The following is a 19,573-nucleotide window of genomic DNA, read 5'->3' on the forward strand; positions in this document are numbered from 1 at the left end:
TGTAAAACGAAAGTGGCCGCATTCGTGTTCATCCTTAATATTAAAATGTAAGTTGTATTTTATGATAATACATAACATATATAAAGGTTGAGGATGAACACGGATGCGGCCACTTTCATTTTTGACAAAAACCATCTGAAAAGTGACATTTTTTTGCATATTTGGTAGATTTTTCATATTTGAGCTTGAATCGGATCGTTTTAAATGGCACAATCAGTTAAAATCTTTCACATCAACTAATTGAATTAAATAAAATAGACACTCAAGTGTTTAAAAAGTGGTCAAAATCTTTCGTCAGATGAACCTGAAATTTGAGACCAAAATCGGTCCTTACCGGACCTACTCCTTTCGTAAAATCGTCAATTTTTTTTTCTCAATCGGTCAGTGTTGTTGTGAAAAGATGGCAGGTAATTAAAGTTCGTGTTTTGAAGCCGAAGTTTAACGATTGTCACCTGTTTTTCAACAATCAACAAAAAAAACATGGATATTGAGCACGTGTTTAAGATGTACAATCAGATAATAGTTTATTTTAAGGACATCCATGCGTATTGCGATCACCGAATTTTTACGAGATGGGTCACACTGAGGTCACTTTGCATATAGAAAATATGTCGGGGAATTGCTTCCTGAAAGGAAGCAATCAAAATAAAGTAAACTGCTTTTAAATATGAACAAATTAAAGATTTTTTTTCAGAAAAAAGTATAATATGTACATAAGTTTTATAATGAAAATTATCCATTGAGTTACAAAAAAAACATATGCATTTTTTTTTTAATTTGAGGTTTCTTATGACTTCGAGATAGCGGTTATGCCACCCAAGTCCATTTTAAATCATGTCCTCAGATATATCTTCGAACAGATCATATGACACCTTCGATAATCAAACCACGGACTCCTAATTGCAGAACTTCGTTGTTACATCTTTTGAAGAAAAAAAAATCAACACAATTATAGATTGGACTCTGGAAGTGGAAAATAAAACAAAATGTAACACAAGTTTAGCCTACCTGGCCAAATTGGTACTGTGAGAGGTATTGCCGATAATAAGTGCCTATTTCGCGATTGTGTTTAGCATTTTGTTTGTGTTTTTATTTGATTAACATAAAATCAACAAACAAGTTTGCCTTTACTTAGAAAAGAACACTAGGGTGAACTATATAATAATAAAGAGGTAAAAATTTAAAAAATAATCAGCCGTAGAAGATTTACAAAAATGTCAAATAACCGATACTATTCAGGATTTATTGTCATCAAATATCAAGATTTTATTTCTCTAATAATCTAACTTTGCCAATTTTCTAAAAGATTAAATAGATGGATAGAAAACGTAATCTGTAAAACTTAGTAAATAAAAAAAGACAAAAATGTCCTAAATTAAAACTACAAAAAAGAAAATATAATTGATTGCAAAAATGTAACACAAGGTGTAATCCACCATTCTCTTCATCAGGAAATGTCTGTACTAAGACAGGAACATGACAGTTATTTTCTATTTGTTTGACGTGTTAGAACTTTTGATTTTGCCATTTGTTAAAAGTTCTTTCCCTCTTGAATTTTCCTATAAGTACGTTTTTTAGCTCACCTGGCCCGAAGGGCCAAGTGAGCTTTTCTCATCACTTGGCGTCCGTCGTCCGTCGTCGTCCGTCGTCGTCCGTCGTCGTCCGTCGTCGTCGTCCGTCGTCGTTAACTTTTACAAAAATCTTCTCCTCTGAAACTACTGGGCCAAATCAAACCAAACTTGGCCACAATCATCATTGGGGTATCTAGTTTAAAAAATGTGTGGCGTGACCCGGTCAACCAACCAAGATGGCCGCCACGGCTAAAAATAGAACATAGGGGTAAAATGCAGTTTTTGGCTTATAACTCAAAAACCAAAGCATTTAGAGCAAATCTGACATGGGGTAAAAATGTTTATCAGGTCAAGATCTATCTGCCCTGAAATTTTCAGATGAATCGGTCAATCGGTTGTTGGGTTGCTGCCCCTGAATTGGTAATTTTGAAGAAATTTTGCTGTTTTTGGTTATTATCTTGAATATTATTATAGTTAGAGATAAACTGTAAACAGCAATAATGTTCAGCAAAGTAAGATCTACAAATAAGTCAACATGACCAAAATGGTCAGTTGACCCGTTTAGGAGTTATTGCCCTTTATAGTCAATTTTTAACCATTTTTCGTTAATTAAAGTAATCTTTTACAAAAATCTTCTCCTCTGAAACTACTTGGCCAAATTAATCCAAACTTGGCCACAATCATCTTTGGGGTATCTAGTTTAAAAAATGTGTGGCGTGACCTGGTCAACCAACCAAGATGGCGGCCACGGCTAAAAATAGAACAAAGGGGTAAAATGCAGTTTTTGGCTTATAACTCAAAAACCAAAGCATTTTGAGGAAATCTGACATGGGATAAAAATGTTTATCAGGTCAAGATCTATCTGCCCTAAAATTTTCAGATGAATCGGTCAATCGGTTGTTGGGTTGCTGCCCCTGAATTGGTAATTTTGAGGAAATTTTGCTGTTTTTTGTTATTATCTTGAATATTATTATAGATGGAGATAAACTGTAAACAGCAATAATGTTCAGCAAAGTAAGATCTACAAATAAGTCAACATGACCTAAATGGTCAATTGACCCCTTAAGGAGTTATTGCCCTTTATAGTCAATTTTTAACAATTTTCATTAATTTGGTAAATTTATGTAAATTTTTACCAAATATAGTTCTCTGTTACTAATGGGCAAAGTTCATGATAGATATAATTGTAAGAAGCAAAATCGTTCAGTAAAGTAAGAACTTCAAACACATCACCATCACCAAAATACAATTTTGTCATGAATCCATTTGTGTCCTTTGTTTAATATGCACATAGACCAAGGTGAGCGACACAGGCTCTTTAGAGCCTCTAGTTTTTCATTCCCCTTTTGAATTCTTTTTTTAAATAAGGTTTCTCTTTTTATGATTATGATATAAAATCAAAGATATGCAAATTCGACATACGAATATACGTTTTATCTTTCTATATGTTTTATTTATTCACCAAAAAATATTCATTGTAAAATAAACAAAGAAGAATTAAAGTTCCATTACGAATATTGACCTAGTCGTCCTGTACCAAGTCAGGAATATGGCATTTGTTCAAGGAAAAAGAAAATTTGGTTCTGTAAATTTTCTTAAAGGGAAATTCATTCTGCATGTGAATTTCATTAAGGGAACAAATTTAAAATGTTAAAATCTATTAGTTTTTCAAATTAATTTTGGTTCGTTAAATATCTTTGGATATAAATACTGTAAATTTTCCTACGAGAAAACGTGATGTACAAGAATGTTTTTATGGAAATTGTTTGTAAAAATTTCCCCAAGGATAATCTATTTGAATGCACAAGATTTCATAGAAGGAGATTTTGAAAAAAAATAAAAATATTTGTTTTACCTTGGGAAAGGAGTTTTTTTTAGGAAATTTGATGTCCATTGAAGACTTTTATCAGAGCATCAACGGAAGCTTGGAAAAAGGAGGCATAACTCTACAACGGTGGTGATAAACTTATTATTTTTGCAGACAAATATCAGTGAACAAACCCCAACATAGTCCATATTTGTTTCTGTATCTAAAATATTAAAATGCCTTTATTGTAAGAAGCAAATGACACACTTTTCCGAACAGTGTTATCTGATAAGATAAATAAATTAAATACACATGCGACACCGTGATAAAGTCCATAAAGGATGTTAGTAGTTAACGTTTTACAATTGTGGTTTTTTTATATACATTTTTTCAAATAATATATAAATACGTAACTGATGAAGTCGTTAAGTTGTGTCATCTTGGCGTTGTAAACAGTATTGACTTTATATTAAGAACGTCAAAAAATAAATTTGAAAAATGGTCTGAGCTTGCAAGGCCTTAGAGCCAATGTATATACTACTGCATTGTGTTACAGAAAATGCTGATAATTTTGAACATGTTTGTACACTAAAATATGTTACAAAAGATTTTGTCACTTAATACTAGAAAGTCAAGCTTTTATCTTTGTATTTTTACATGTTCAAAATAATTCTAGTTCACAAATTATTATATCTCCTTGTTATTTAATTTGTTTTTATCATTCCATTTTTCAATTTAAACCATATAATTTTCTTTCATACTAACTTGTGTATATAACTATAAATTGGTTTATATCTGTATCATTTCTTATAATCTCTATTTGTTTAGTTTGTGTTATTATCAAGTGAAGTATTCCTTATCTTCCTGGTATACATTCCATTCATCGTTTTACATGCATTCACAGCTGAACTACTAATTTACATATAATTCCTGATTTACAAGGTTGTAATTAATGACTTTTGTCTTCATTTGCATGCATTGTTGTATTTTTATTTGCTTATTTCTTTTTTTATGATGTGAACTACCTAATAAGTATGTTAATTTACAAATAAGATAATTTATATGCAGCATGTTGACGAGTTTTAAAGATAGCATTATTGCTATGTAAATTCAAAAGTGGTCAGTTTTAGATAAATTGTATTTACTGTTTAAGAATTTTTAGGTATAATGTAATTTCTTGATAATTAACAAGAAAATGTTGGATTACTTTAATAATGATATTATTTTTAGGTGAAAACAACATTTTATAAATTTATCATTAAATGGAATAACAGTAGTATATGCCGCTGTTTAATAGTAAATCGATTACTCGAAAACAAATCGCACACTGTATTAATTTGTAGCTTTCAAAACGCTTTCTGGATTATTTTTTCATTACGAGCCATCAACCCAAGTATTACAGAATAATTAAACTATATTATTACTAATCGAAGAATTCAAATAGAGAAAACTATTCAACGAGTGACCGAACAACACATTAATTCATGAATGCGCGCAGGGCATGAGTTAATTATCAGTGTTAAATATTTTTCGATATTTGAATTCTTTGATTAGTTATCTTTTTTTATTACTTTGGCAAATGGCTTATTTTTATGAAAATAAAGTTGAAAATGTAAGGAACTACATTTTGTTGTATGACGTCAGACCACGTTCATTTCACATGTACAATTATCGGTTTCTATTTCACTGGGATTCATTGCAACCAGTGTAATAATAAATAATAACGGTAGACCCTTCATATTATAATTCACAAGTCTATAAAAATAAATCATAAGATTTCAGTAACATTAGTAAGTAAATAAAGGCAACAGTAGTATACCGCTGTTCAAACTCATAAATCCATGGACAAAAAACAAAATCGGGGTAACAAACTAAAACTGACGGAAACGCATAAATATAAGAGGAGAACAACGACACAACACTACAATGTAACTAACACAGAAACGGACCAAGCTTCAGACAAAATCCCACGAGAATAACAAATATAACATCAAAACCAAATACATGAATTTGGGATAGACAAGTACCGTGACACGTATTATCGCAATGTCAATTTACACTCAAAAATAAGAGAAAACAAACGACGCAACGTTAAATTGTAACACACACAGAAACGAACTATCATATAACAATGGCCATATTCCTGACTTGTACAGGACATTTTTAAAGGAAAAAATGGTGGGTTGAACCTGGTTTTGTGGCATGCCAAACCTCGCACTTTAATGGCAATGTTAAATATAACATATAAATGACAACATAGTATTACAGGACTAAATACAAATAAATAGGAAAACGTATTTGACAAAGAAACACATAATTAATGAATAACAAAAAGCATCAGGTTTAAAATTTAATACGCCAAAAACGCGCCTCGTCCACACAAGACTAAGTAAAACTATTTTTGCATATTTTGGCGTTAATATTGAGTCACTGATAAGGTCTTTGCATCGGAACTAAACACATTTATTCTAAAAACAGTTGTTGGCATGACACGGGTTATGTTCTCATATATGTTATGATGGTATGATACTAAACCCCTAACGGGACGGATTGTGCCTGATGTTCATATGATGAAATCATAATCTTTCAGTCAGTTTAATTGAAGTCTGGAGCTGGCATGTCAGTTAACTGCTAGTAGTCTGTTGTTATTTATGTATTATTGTCATTTTGTTTATTTTCTTTGGTTACATCTTCTGACATCAGACTCGGATTTCTCTTGAACTGAATTTTAATGTGCGTATTGTTATGCGTTTACTTTACTACATTGGTTAGAGGTATAGGGGAGGGTTGAGATCTCACAAACATGTTTAACCCCGCCGCATTTTTGCGCCTGTCCCAAGTCAGGAGCCTCTGACCTTTGTTAGTCTTGTATTATTTTAATTTTAGTTTCTTGTGTACAATTTGGAAATTAGTATGGCGTTCATTATCACTGGACTAGTATATATTTGTTTAGGGGCCAGCTGAAGGACGCCTCCGGGTGCGGGAATTTCTCGCTACATTGAAGACCTGTTGGTGACCCTCTGCTGTTGTTTTTTATTTGGTCGGGTTGTTGTCTCTTTGACACATTCCCCATTTCCATTCTCAATTTTATTAGTATGAAATATTATGTAGGAAAAAAAATCCATATAATTTGCTGTTGAGGGAAAAACAAAAAAAAGATTAATAAGGATATCATGGATATAAAAGAAGAAGAAAAACTAAATTGAATGCTACCTTCTCTATGGAAGATACAGAGTGCCGATTATAATTATATAATTTCAAATGAAACTACAGTGAATGTAATATGTTAATACCAAATACAATAGGGGCCAGTTATGTATCGAAGCAGTCTTAGGTCTAGAAATCAAATATAAAATGTTTGCACTTAATTTGTTTAATTCTTATAACTAATGTAATTGTTTTTTTGTTTGTGTAGTTTCATAAAAGTTTCAATTTACAATTATTATATAAATTCGATCAAAATGATACCACTATTACATTATCTTAATAATTTCAATTTATGCGAAATAGTGCATAGAATTTACACCAGAATTATTTACTAAACTTTTACCAACAACAATACAAAACTAGTTGTGTCGACACGACACGAATGACCCCGTTTCAAAAAATTGAAAAATCTGTAATTTCAACACACATGTGGACACAAACATGACGGTAGTCTAACATAATAAAAATCAGCTTAAAATCTGAAGGCGTATAGAAAAAAAAGTCTGTATAACTGTGATTTTCAACAATTTTTAAAGTCGCAACCCTTAATTTCGGAAGCGGAACTAAAGTTAAACTTGATCTGTAACTCACCATGTTTGACTCACATACCAAAAATCAGCCCAATATATGAAAGTGTTTAGAAAAAAAAGTCCGTATACCTGTGATTTTCAACAATTTATCAAAGTCAAAGACCGTAATTTCGGCCAAAATTAGCGGAGCGAAACGAAACTTAAACTTGATCTGTAACTCATCATGGTTTAACTCACATACCAAAACTCAGCCCATTATCTTAAGGCGTTTAGAAAAAAGTCAGCATAATGATTTGTTGCGGAATGACGGAATGACGGACAAGGATAAAACTATAAGGCACCGGCAACTTTGTTGCGAGGCCATAAAAAGCAAATATAAAAAAATTAAATCTCGAAAAGGTTATTTTCTTTGGACCGACGAACCTTGAGTAATAGTTTTTTTTGGTTAAATTATCAGTTATTTTCAGCAGTAATAATAATAGTAGCAAGATGAAGGATATCTTACTACCAAAAACAATACTTACACCGTAATTTTGATACTAACTTTTAATGGACCTACGATAGTTTTTTTTTGGTTAAATTATCAGTTATTTTCAGCAGTTATAATAATAGTAGCAAATGAAGGATATCTTACTACCAAAAACAATACTTACATCGTAATTTTGATACTAACTTTTAATGGAAGCCCTAACTGTTATAAATAAAGGCAACAGTAGTATACCTCTGTTCGAAACTCATAAATCGATAGAGAGAAAAACAAATCCGGGTTACAAACTAAAACTAAGGGAAACACATCAAATATAAGAGGAGAACAAGGGCAAAACAGAAACACGACATTAAAATGTAACACACACAGAAACGAACTATAATATAACAATGGCCATTTCCCTGACTTGGTACAGGACATTTCAAGAAAAAAGATGGTGGGTTGAACCTGGTTTTGTGGCATGCCAAATCTCCCGCTTTTATGGCAATATTATAATGTACTGCACTGAATAAAATGATAGAATTGTTGTGACGAACGTTGAGGCGGTCGCCATGTTTTCAACGTCGGTAAATAGTTATTATTTCGAGGTGCAAATTAAAATCATGTTATGTGGTCCGATTATATATAAAAGAGTTATTTTTTTGCAACGTCAATCTTTTTGAACAGTTATTTTGGTAAATGTATATTCCCAAAAAGTTGTATTGCCTACTCGCAATCTGCCACAGGGAAGGGGTTATTCTTTCTTACTTTTTAAGCAAGATTCAATCTAATCAAAACTATTCTAGAATTACGCTTCCAATAAATAATTTTCAGGAATATGATATTCTTTTGTTTATGATAGGCTCTAAAAATAATGAAGAAATACGATTATGGTGTTTCAGTAAAACGCTTCTGTTTAGTTTTAAAGAAGTACGTGCACTTCTCTGAAACTAAACAGAAGCGTTTTACTGAAACACCATAATGACATTTGCTTGACATTAATAATAGTAAACAAGCAATAAATGTCTTGTTTATTCAAATTGCGTTATTAATTTTAAACTATTTTGGGTTTTTATATTCTTAATTATATCTGCTCTCCCCATTTATTCATAAAGACTAAATTAAAAGGATTATAAAAGAAGTTTTTATAAATAGACTTATTCATTTATTTTCATTAGTAACCAAATACTGTCTTGTACTACCCTCCTAATATTTTTAGTAATGTACTGTTACATATGAATCATCTAGTGTGACGACATTGTCTTCAGGTCGTGACTTATTTCACTCAAGAATGGATATGATAAGAGTTATCTATAATATATCTCAGTTCCAACTTGGACAAAGTGTAACCGAATTATGGAAATTAAACGTATTTTCAGCATCTGTATATGTTTTTCATCCATATATGGTAGGTTTGCTTAATATAAAACTAATTTATACCTTATTATTTCATGTTATGTGTTGAGGAAATTTTATGATAATGATATGATTTTCATATAGTATAGACTTACAAATATAAGAAGACCATTAGCATTTCTAATTACTTTTTCTCCGTCACAAGTAATTTGCCTTTAACATGATAAATACAATGTACATGTATATTAATACATATTTTCATTCAGGTTAATTTTGTTTGCAAACCTCTTTGAATAAATAAAGAATTGAATTAAATCTAATTGTATAAAGATATATATGTTCATGCATTTATATCTTTGAAAGGCATATAATTAGTGGCGTCTTGACTTCCCTTTTAGAGATAAAAAAATGATTCTATATTTTGTTAAAAAAATATTTCTCATTTTACGAATATTAAACGAGGAGACACACATGTAGCCTCTAGGTTATAGAAATCTTCTTTATGTCATGTTCACTATTGTTTTTCTGTTTGTCTTTTTCATTTTTAGCCATGGCGTTGTGAGTTTGTTTTAGATTTATGAGTTTGACTGTCCCTTTGGTATCTTTCGTCCCTCTTTAAAAAAATACAGAACAATTTGGTGCATGGCTTAAGCTCCAATTGATATTGTATTTGCGTTTTCTTGAGTAAAATATTGCCATATTTTCATACACATATAATATTTAAAGACACATACCTAGTACTTAAGAAAAATGAAATGCTTATAGTATTTTTTTCTTCCAGGTGAACGAGAACAAACAATTTATTCAATTTTAGAAAAAAAATGATCATTATTACTTGTTTTTCTCTTTCAATAATCTGTTGAAATATCTTTTTGAAATATACTTATATATGATTAAATATTGGGGAAAAAATCTTTAAACGGAGTTTTTGTGGTTATATGTAAACAATTTGTTATAATGTTCAGATGTAGTTTATAACAATTTTGAAAAGTTCGGTTAGAAAAGATATTGATGCCCTCAGGATTTTCTAGAATTAAGGGATCATTTTTGCGCAAAGCATAAATGCATACATGCAGCTTAATACATTTTTAGGACCAATACAAACAACTCTTTTTTATTACTTTTAGTTTGGACCGTAAGATGAATTCAGTTATACAATAAGTTGCTATTGAAAGTATCAAAATTATTAATTTCAGTACAACATTTACAATGTGAAGTCAAATGACAATTTTCAAAGCACGAAGAAGGCTACATGTGTCGATATAATAATTCAATCGGTGCAATGTTTAAGGGAAAACAATTATGATTATACTGATACCATCTTATGACATGATGTCCTAACAGTACGCTTGAATTCAATATTAATTTGAACTTAAAATAGTGTAAAAAAAACAAAACAAAAATATGTCCTCAGACGATTTTATGACAAAGGTATGGTTTTCGAAAGTATTCTGTAACATATTCTATGACCTGTCTTATTACATATGTTAGAATTATCAAGAAAATTCTAGGATACGTCTTAGACTGCATTATCAAAGCTGTCTTTAATTATTCCTAATCAGAATGTTCTTAGGACACTACTATATTTATTATAACCTTTGCATAAGAGCGTCAGTGAGTCGTCTTTTGAAGATGAACGAGCGCCTAGCATACAAAATTTAAGCATGGTAATTTTTTATTAAATTAATTGTTTGACAATCCTAAGTAATATTTTCCTCATATTTTTTCGTCTTCTACAATATTCAATATATATAATTTACTTTAAGAATGGTTAATAATATGGTTATTACATTAAGAAAATATTATTGAAACGGTAATTAAAAAAGGTAGAGGACATAGAAAATAAAAGTTATTTTACCCACAATGTTCACTGCTGTACCAAAATGTTTGACATTATGATCTATTTTGTCTGTTTTGCTTTGATCACACATTGTTGCAAATATAATGCAAGTTTATGAGACTGTTACAACAATGTACAAGTTTACCTAGCTATAAAACCGTCCTGAGACCATCTTTAGACATATTTTGATGTCCTCATAATGCGATATCACATAGAACTAAGATATATTCTAAGATCATCTTATATTTCCTCTATGCGTCTGGCGCAAATACGAAACTTAGATCCTAGTATATGAGGAGTATATCTATAAGTGTATGAACAAACAATAGCTTTTAATAAATCATTTTTCACATTTTTATCTTAAAAATTTGAATACATTTCTCGATTTGTATTGTACAGGCTATTACTTTTGGTATTACGCCGCCGGTAGATTGCTGTCTGATTAGTAATCATACAACCCCTTATTTATCATTCACCCGTCGACGCACCTGGTATTGTTCCTTTTGAAGTATGTGACATTCCATCAGTTTTTGTTAGTTCCCTTGTTCTAATCAATCAATTGATAATATTTCAATATCAGTTAACTATTGTTGCCTAACTTTATATTTCCATAGCTAGCTTCCGGTAGTAGCGAACACACGTAAATCTACTTTAAAAACTATATGCCGTCTTTTTTCTCTAGTTCAAGTAGCTGCCAAATACAGGTTTTTTTTATTGTTTGTTCAACTGTTAAGATATCTGATCTCGATTGGCAAACGGACAATTTGTGCCTACATAAACTATTTTTACAATATTTTTTTACTGAAATAAGTAACGTTTTCTATACCATATGTTTTGTTCGTTGTCATTAGTCTTTATCTATATGTCTATTGTGCTTGACGATTCTGGTTAAAGATGTTAGTGTTCATTTTATCTAATACGGGTACAGAACACTGTTTAATTTTTATATTTTTCTAGGCGTATTGAGTGTTGATTGTACAGGTAGAAAGGATGGTGTTTATGAAAGAGGATGTAAAGCATTCACCAAATGTGTCAATGAAACAGCAGAAATTGTCAACTGCAAAAACAAAACCAGATTTAATCCTGACACAAATGAATGTGAATAGTGAGTACACATTAAATGATTTAGTTTTGTTCCTTACACATTAGATTTAGCTTTTTAGATTTCGAATGTTTATCCATCTTTATTCCATTTTTTAGCCATTTACAATCATAAAAGTTCTTTCTTTAATAGTTTTGATGTTTTATGATTGTTTTTATGGGGAGACTGGAAATAGGCCGTGCGTCCGTCAGTCCTTCCAGTCTTTTCAGCGCTCTCACGGGTACAATTCTTGCCTGAATTTTATAAACCCTATACTATAGGTTAATATCAGTTATCTCGAATTAGTTTTAAAATGGTGGTCGATCGACTTTTATTAAGAGTTATGCTCCTTGGAAATACTAAATTTACGAAAAATGACCTCGTTAGCGCTCTCACGAGTAACATTCTCGTATGGTTTTTTTTTATAAAATTATTCTTAAAGTTGATATCAGCAATATCACGGACAAGTTCTATAATGGTGGACGATAAACCTTTATTTAAAAGAGTTCTGCCCCTTGAAAATATTAAATTAATAGAAAATGGCCTCGTTAGTGATCTCCCGGGTACAATTCTTGCCATATTTTTATAAAACTTAAACTATAGGTTAATATTAGCAATATATCGGACAAGTTAAATAATGGTGGACTATTAATTACCTTTTAAAAAAATAGAAAGAAATTAAATAAAACGCAAGGAACATTACTTTGTTCTTTAATCTGTATTGATATTTTATGAACATTGAACTTAAATTATTTAAAAGGTATCTTAATATCTCTCCAGACATTATGAAAGATAATTGATTCAATATTATTTAACAAAGTGAAAAAAATAATTGCGGTAATTCAGTAATTTATATCTCACAACCGAAATCGTTTTTGCTGATTATAGTATAAATATGCTCCTTATGATCAATACGTTTAGTAATTAAAAAAGAACAAAAATCAGCCATATTAGATCTCAAGTGCCTAAGGAACAGACATTTTTGTATTATTTTAGGGTTTATGGTATGCATTTTATGTGCAATTTTATAAACAGATCCTTAAATTTTACTACATGTTAGGGAAAAAAAGCTATATGCTTGCTTACTGAAGGCAAATATGGATTTCAAATGCATTTTTTTTTTCATTTCCTAAATTTGATTTACTTTTCCAGTGAATTTCATGTACCACCACCATGCGGAACATACAGGGAATGTGTTCATCTAGGAGATGGAAATTACCCGGATATAGAACATATGTGCACCTCTTTTTACACATGTCTAGGAGGAATATTTCTAGGTCACACACCCTGTGCACCAGGTATGTACACATTCAGTGTTTACTTAGATTCAAGTGTTCACTTATTTTACATTATAAGTCTTATTTCTAAACTTATGTTTCTGAAGAATATGAGGAAGATCAAGGTGTCCGGATTTATTGGTCGTTTTCAACGCATAAGTTATCGTTTTTAAAAATATGAATCATTCGAAATACTAGGGTTTTTCTTTAAGCCGTATTTGGCACATTTTTTTAAATTTTGGGTGCTCAATGCTCTTCAACTTTGTACTTGTTTTTTTGGTTTTTTTTTTTTAACTATTTGATCTGAGCGTCACTGATTAGTCTTATGTAGACAAAACGCACGTCTGGCGTATTAAATAAATAGCGCAACACTTCAAAGGTTACTACTAATAATTTTATCTGATCCAAAAAAGAGGATGTGGAATGATTGCCAATGAGACAACTCTTCTAAGACCAAGTGACACAGAAATTAAAACCAAGGGGTCGCCGTACGGCTTCAAAGAAGTCAATATATAAGCATATTGACTACTGCGCAGATGATACCCTCGAAGCCCATCGGCAGATATATCGACCAAGTGCTGTAACAGAATAATACAACATATTTTACATTTTATACGTCCAGACCGCTGTTCACGAGTTATCTTCACAAGGAATGCTCAAAGCTGAGTATTTGAAAGCCAAAATATATAAGAACCAAAACAGTTGAGCAAAAGGACATAAACAAATAGTCAAATCCATGTAAGATCAACTTTGCCAGAGGACACCTTCATAATTATTAATTGTAATTATTTCCACCTGTTTGACTTACAATTGCATGACCCAAATTATTTTAGATGTCAATCTCGTCTCTTTCCTTATTATATTTGTTTTTAAACATCAAAACCACAATTATCGCCATTTGACAAATATAGTGGCATTCTTTGGGTTGGCAGTCAATATATCCTAAATTATTTCATTTACTTTCCAAATTTATATTTTGATGTTTTAAAACACATATAATAATAAAAGAGAGGAGATTGACCTCTGCAATAATTTGGGTCATGCAATTATAAGGTCAAACAGGTTTAAATAATTACAATTAATAATTATGAGGGTGTCAAACTAAACTAAAGACTGCTTGACATACTTAGATTTTCCTCTCCGTCAGTGCAAATGTTTATTTATGAGTTTTATTTTGTTATACATTTCATTTATCGGTTTTACTTTGTTTGTTCATAACTTGTCCAAGTTAGAATCGTGAAACTGCGACAATAAAAAGAAACTACATCATCAAGTATTACGTAGCATCTACAACCGGTCACTTAATCATTTCACAGTAAAATAGAGCGAAAGCATTACCAATGCTGAACATGCAAATTTATTATATTCTTTGTGGTTAAAAAAGAAAAATATCTCAGATGTATGTTTCTTTCTGCGATAAAATATTCATTCATTTGTTTCTCTTAAAAATAAGTTATAACAAACTTTTGTCATTTTGGTTGCAGGATTCGATCCATGTTCCTGGATTCGATTCGGATCAAAATGATTTTTTTTAAATTTGTATTTGTTAAAATTCACTTTAGTTATTAAAATTTCTATCTGCAATATAGAGTTGATAAAATAAAAACATATTCATTAGAAAATAATAAATGACCAAACAAAAATAGGAGCTTAGTACGCTAAATATCCTCATAAAACCAATTTCGGCGTTTGTATGGTAAAGACACACGTTAAGTGTCTCCTAATTTAACAAATAAAAACTATGTCCTTTTTTACACGCATCATATAAAGTGAAATGTGATTCTATATTTTGCAGGACTGGTTTTTAACCAAGGGCTCCAGGTCTGTGACTGGCCTTTTAATGTTACAAAGCCATGCGGAATATTGGAAGTATGACGTGTCATGTGAAGCGTTCTGTTTTCCTCCTACCTCATTTTCGTTTTGTCTGACAATTTTTCATACTACCTCATATTCATCGGAAAATGCAATAAAGTGAAATCATTGCTCAGGGAACCTCACACATGTTTTACCTTTTAGGCAAATAATTTAATAAAATAAAGATATTTGTTGTATATCTGTACTCTTGTTTTATAATAGGAAAAATATGTTCGAAATGTTTTGGCATGATGAATCCATACCTAGAATGATAAGTTTGTTGAACACAAACTGTTTCATAATTATTCATAAATCATAAAGACACTTAACTGAAAGACGATTAAAGTCAAGAAATTGTTTGAAGTTTTTGACGATTTTGACGAACAAGGCGATAATGATTGTAGAATTACTGGTGTTTGCTCTGTTATCGTAGCCAGTTTACCCGAATTATGTTCCGGATAAAAACCATTGTTAATAATTAAATCACGAAAGAATTTAGCCGATGCTTTTGGGACTCTTGGTCTATATGGATCGCTGAAGTTAACAAAATGAAGTCCAAATCTTTCTGAATACCCTCTCATCCACTCAAAATTATCCATAAGAGACCAAGCTGTATACCCTTTTATGTTGATACCATCAATGCGTATTGCTTGTTATATGAAACAAAAATGAAAGAATATTTCAATTTATACTGTCGAAAGACTATTTTAAAAAAAATATTGCCAGGTTTTTTGAAATATTTCAATTTGTCTTCACAGACTCACGAATCACAGACGTCGATAATTAGATATCAGACTAACAACCGTAGCTACCTTAGCTTCTTACATTAGCGACCACATTTTGACATCGTCTTCTAAATCATATTCAGTCTGTTATTTCTTTTTCAAGTCAGTGATCATCATGTTTGTGCTTGCATTTTCAGGTTTATTGCTATGTATTTTGAGTTTACGAAATAGAGTCTACATATACAAAAGCGAGGAAGGAGTCCAAGTAAAACTAATTTAAACCCACAACATGTTGTATCTGTACATAATTAGACCATCTTGACCATAAGTTGTTCGCTGTTGATTGTAATTTTTTGTATTTAATCAATTTTTATTCGCAAGAGTCGTTTTAGGTTCTTAGTATGCTGTTTTGTACTATGTGGTATTTTCAGGTGTCCCTTTTCATGTATAGTCCTGTGTGTGATATCATAAAAAATAGAATTACCTTTCAAAACATTATTGATGTAATGTTTATAATAAAATATTCGATGATCATCATGTAAGCTTCCGTTTCTGTCAGATATACCATTTTCTGTTATGTATATTGGAACATTTCCATAGTGGTTTCTCATCCAATTCAATGCTTTTCTTATTCCCCAAGGAGTAAGTTTCAACCATGAAGATCCTGACCTAGAAAGTTTCATTATTTGTAGTCGAAATTCAAATATATAGTAATTGAACCCTTGTGAATGATGAACAAATTCAAGAGGTTTGATTTACTAGTAATGCGACAGTGGCAAATGCTGTCATAAGCAAAAGAGTGACGCCATATAAGCTGCCTTGTGTTATTTAGATGTGTTCCTGCTAATAGTGGGAGATATTATGGACATAATTGTGCAAATCGTGATACAAGCATGAAATTTGGTATGAAGGTTGACTAAATGATACTTAAGAAAAATCCGCTGCTGGCCAGAAAAAAAAATCATTTTTTCAAAATGGCCACCACACATTTCGGAAATGGCGTCATAATAAATTGGCAATAATTCGTTAATCCTTTGAAAGGTGTGTTATATGTACAATCTAATTTTAGATTTGATAAAAAGTAAATGACAGTTCTTAAATTACGACTAGACAATACATTAATGAAACTAAAGGTGACTTCCGGTTTCAAATTGCCAGCCAAAAAGTCAAAAATTTCAATTTTTATACTTTCAAGCAACTTCACAAGGAATGTAAATCCTTGAAAGATGTGTGATAGGTATAATCCAATGTAAGTTATGATTAAACGTTAAAACAGTTCCTAAGTACGACAAAACAACACATAAATGAAAAAAATGGTGACTTCCGGTTAAAAAATGGCGGCAAATACGTAGAAAATATTTTTATTATTTCCATCAAATTAACAAGTGATAACAGTCTTTGTTAATTTTAAATGCCTAGTTTGGTTAGAAAGACAGGTTGCTTATCTTTTAACTATCTGATAGTTGCCTATACAAAGACCCGTACAAGGAAGGCCAGAACGGTAGCATCTACAGTTACCAACACAGCTGTAGTTTCGCCTCCGCATTTCAAAATTTCCTGACACGAGGATGCAACGGCAGTCAAAGAAGTTTATTTTGGTTTCCAATTGTCATTCTTTCTTTCATCTAACCCCAGTGTTCATGACTTGGTACATATACCTGTGGAATACATGAATCAGGCTGAGCCCAAACAACTCCTCCTTGATATACTTATATTTTGATGTGCTCTGAAAAGAACCTCTTGTAGGCGGAATTGCATCACAATGCCGCTGCTTCCTGGCTAACAATTCACATCATGCCTCGTTTCATACTTCAGCCAAAAAAAAAAACGTCCTTTACATCTGGAATACCTTCCATTGTTAGCCAAGCTGACATCTTCCCTTTCTCACGACAATTCGACAAAGTGCCACATCCACTGAATGCACGGACGAAAGTAGGAGCAGTTACACAAGGACCAAACCCATTTGATATGTCACGTACAGGAAGCCATCAAAAGGCGTTATTCTTTCCATAACCTATCCATAATTTGTTCTATCTAATTTTGCGATTGCTGCAATTCCTGAAACTTTTACATCTGTGTTAGTACTACATAAAATTACATTTTACAACACTTTTCGTAATCATGCCGAACATGGACGAACATTCGTGTATCTGCTTCTTCATGATTACAAGGGGGTAGATAGGAAGTATCTTTATTAAAATTGCAAAGAACATTTTCACCATGAGTAACATACACATTTTTATTAGTCTCTTAAGAAGTAATTTTGTCAGCCAAAAACTTGAACAATTTCGGTTCGTTGTCATCTTCACAGAGAAAACTACTACAAACCCTTGGTGTTCTACCAGAATCAACACCTTTCCATCTGGCACAAGAACCTTGCCTTTTTCTTGTCACAGCCTTTAAATTATTCATTTAGTAAACATCAATTACAATGTCTACTTTTGAATACTTATCGATGCAAGGTTTATATATAAGGCAGTATGACATCATTAGCATAATCATCAAATATGTTTGCCCAAATTTGTGCCCTGGAATTAACCATTGCTGCCCCACCAACGATAAATGCGTCCGAATTTGGATCAGCAAATCGCAGAATGTTTCAAGTAAACCCATTTGCAGCGATTTAATACCACTATTTCAAGTGACATCCTGAGATAAAAACGGAGGAACAGTTTAGTTTTTATGGATAAAGAAATATTCCAAGTAAAACTGTCTACTGTGACAAGAAATGAATAACCATTCATCCAAAAAGGAACAAAAGTACAATAAGAAAAATGTAAAATCGACAAAACAACTGAACTCTGAGGAAAATTCAAAACGGAATATCCCTAATCATTTGGCAAAATCAAAAGCTCAAACACAACAAACGAAGAATGGTCAACAACTGTCATATTTCTGACTTGATACAGGCATTTTCTTAAGTAAAAAAATGTTGGATGCAACCTGGTTGTATAGCTAGCTAAACCTCTCACTTGTATGACAGTCGCATAAAATGCTATCATATTGACAACGATGGGAGAAGAAATCAAACATACATAATAGATAATTGGCAAAAATAGGGGTACAGCAATCAACATTGTGATATTATCTTAAACACTATATGTGTATTATTATCCTCAAGGTAACGGTTTTCATACACGACAATTCTACGGCTGAAATTAAACCTATAAAAGATTTTCTTGAAACATATCTTATACAGACATCATAAGATTTGGATATTTCTGTTTCACTCGGGAAACTCTATACTCAAATTTCTGACAAAAAACCGAATCTTCTTCTTTAATCAATTGTTAATGTTTCATTTTTTAACGGTTATTTATTTCACGATCTACAACGTGTTTGCCATGCCTGGGTCTGTATTCGCATTTTAAATTTCAATGAACGTTGTTTATGTAGTACTGGTAAATTATCAAGGTACCGATGTCGTTACCACAAACAAATTAAAACCTCTCGTTAACTCTTTCATAGATATTACCAATGTTATTTCAACTGATCGGGCGGAGCTTACGTTTTCATTTGCATAAGGACAGTCTATTTGAAAATGTGTGTGATTAGGATGATTGCCGTTATAATAATCAGTGATTTATAATCACCTATCAGTGTCATCAAAGGAATTTACAAAATAATGACTGGACACTTCATTGATGAGTTTATCCTAAAACACCTATCTATAGTTGGACTGGTTTATTGTGAGCGAACCGGACAAACTCCGCCCAGTCAAGTGAAATAAATCGAATACAAATATATGATTAGTTTATTTGGCTTTACCCATATAAGTCTTATTAAAACTGGATATCATATCATAATTACCAAGGTGACATTTGTTTTATAAAGAATGTAAGTTAGACATGAAACATAT

General features: G+C 31.5%; 2 protein-coding genes across 2 annotated transcripts in view; one reads left to right on the plus strand and one right to left on the minus strand.

The window, feature by feature from the left end:
* The first annotated feature begins 8,880 nt into the window (after positions 1–8,880).
* LOC139529091 (uncharacterized) lies at positions 8,881–15,186 on the plus strand. Its single transcript, XM_071325349.1, has 4 exons — positions 8,881–8,989; positions 11,735–11,882; positions 13,011–13,156; positions 14,931–15,186. Exons 1-4 carry the CDS (start codon positions 8,938–8,940, stop codon positions 15,008–15,010), a joined length of 426 nt encoding a protein of 141 aa, XP_071181450.1. The 5' UTR covers positions 8,881–8,937; the 3' UTR covers positions 15,011–15,186.
* Positions 15,140–19,573, minus strand: part of LOC139529074 (lactase/phlorizin hydrolase-like) — a 62,728-nt gene continuing 58,294 nt past the window's right edge. Inside the window, exons 35-36 of the mRNA XM_071325323.1 lie at positions 16,199–16,383; positions 15,140–15,638 (exon numbers count right to left, since the gene is read on the minus strand). Of these exons, the coding sequence (XP_071181424.1) occupies positions 15,292–15,638; positions 16,199–16,383 (532 nt within the window). The 3' untranslated portion in view covers positions 15,140–15,291. The remainder of the gene's footprint in view (positions 15,639–16,198; positions 16,384–19,573) is intronic.

Source organism: Mytilus edulis, chromosome 6 (genome assembly GCF_963676685.1).
Source record: "Mytilus edulis chromosome 6, xbMytEdul2.2, whole genome shotgun sequence".
NCBI classification, from domain to species: domain Eukaryota; kingdom Metazoa; phylum Mollusca; class Bivalvia; order Mytilida; family Mytilidae; genus Mytilus; species Mytilus edulis.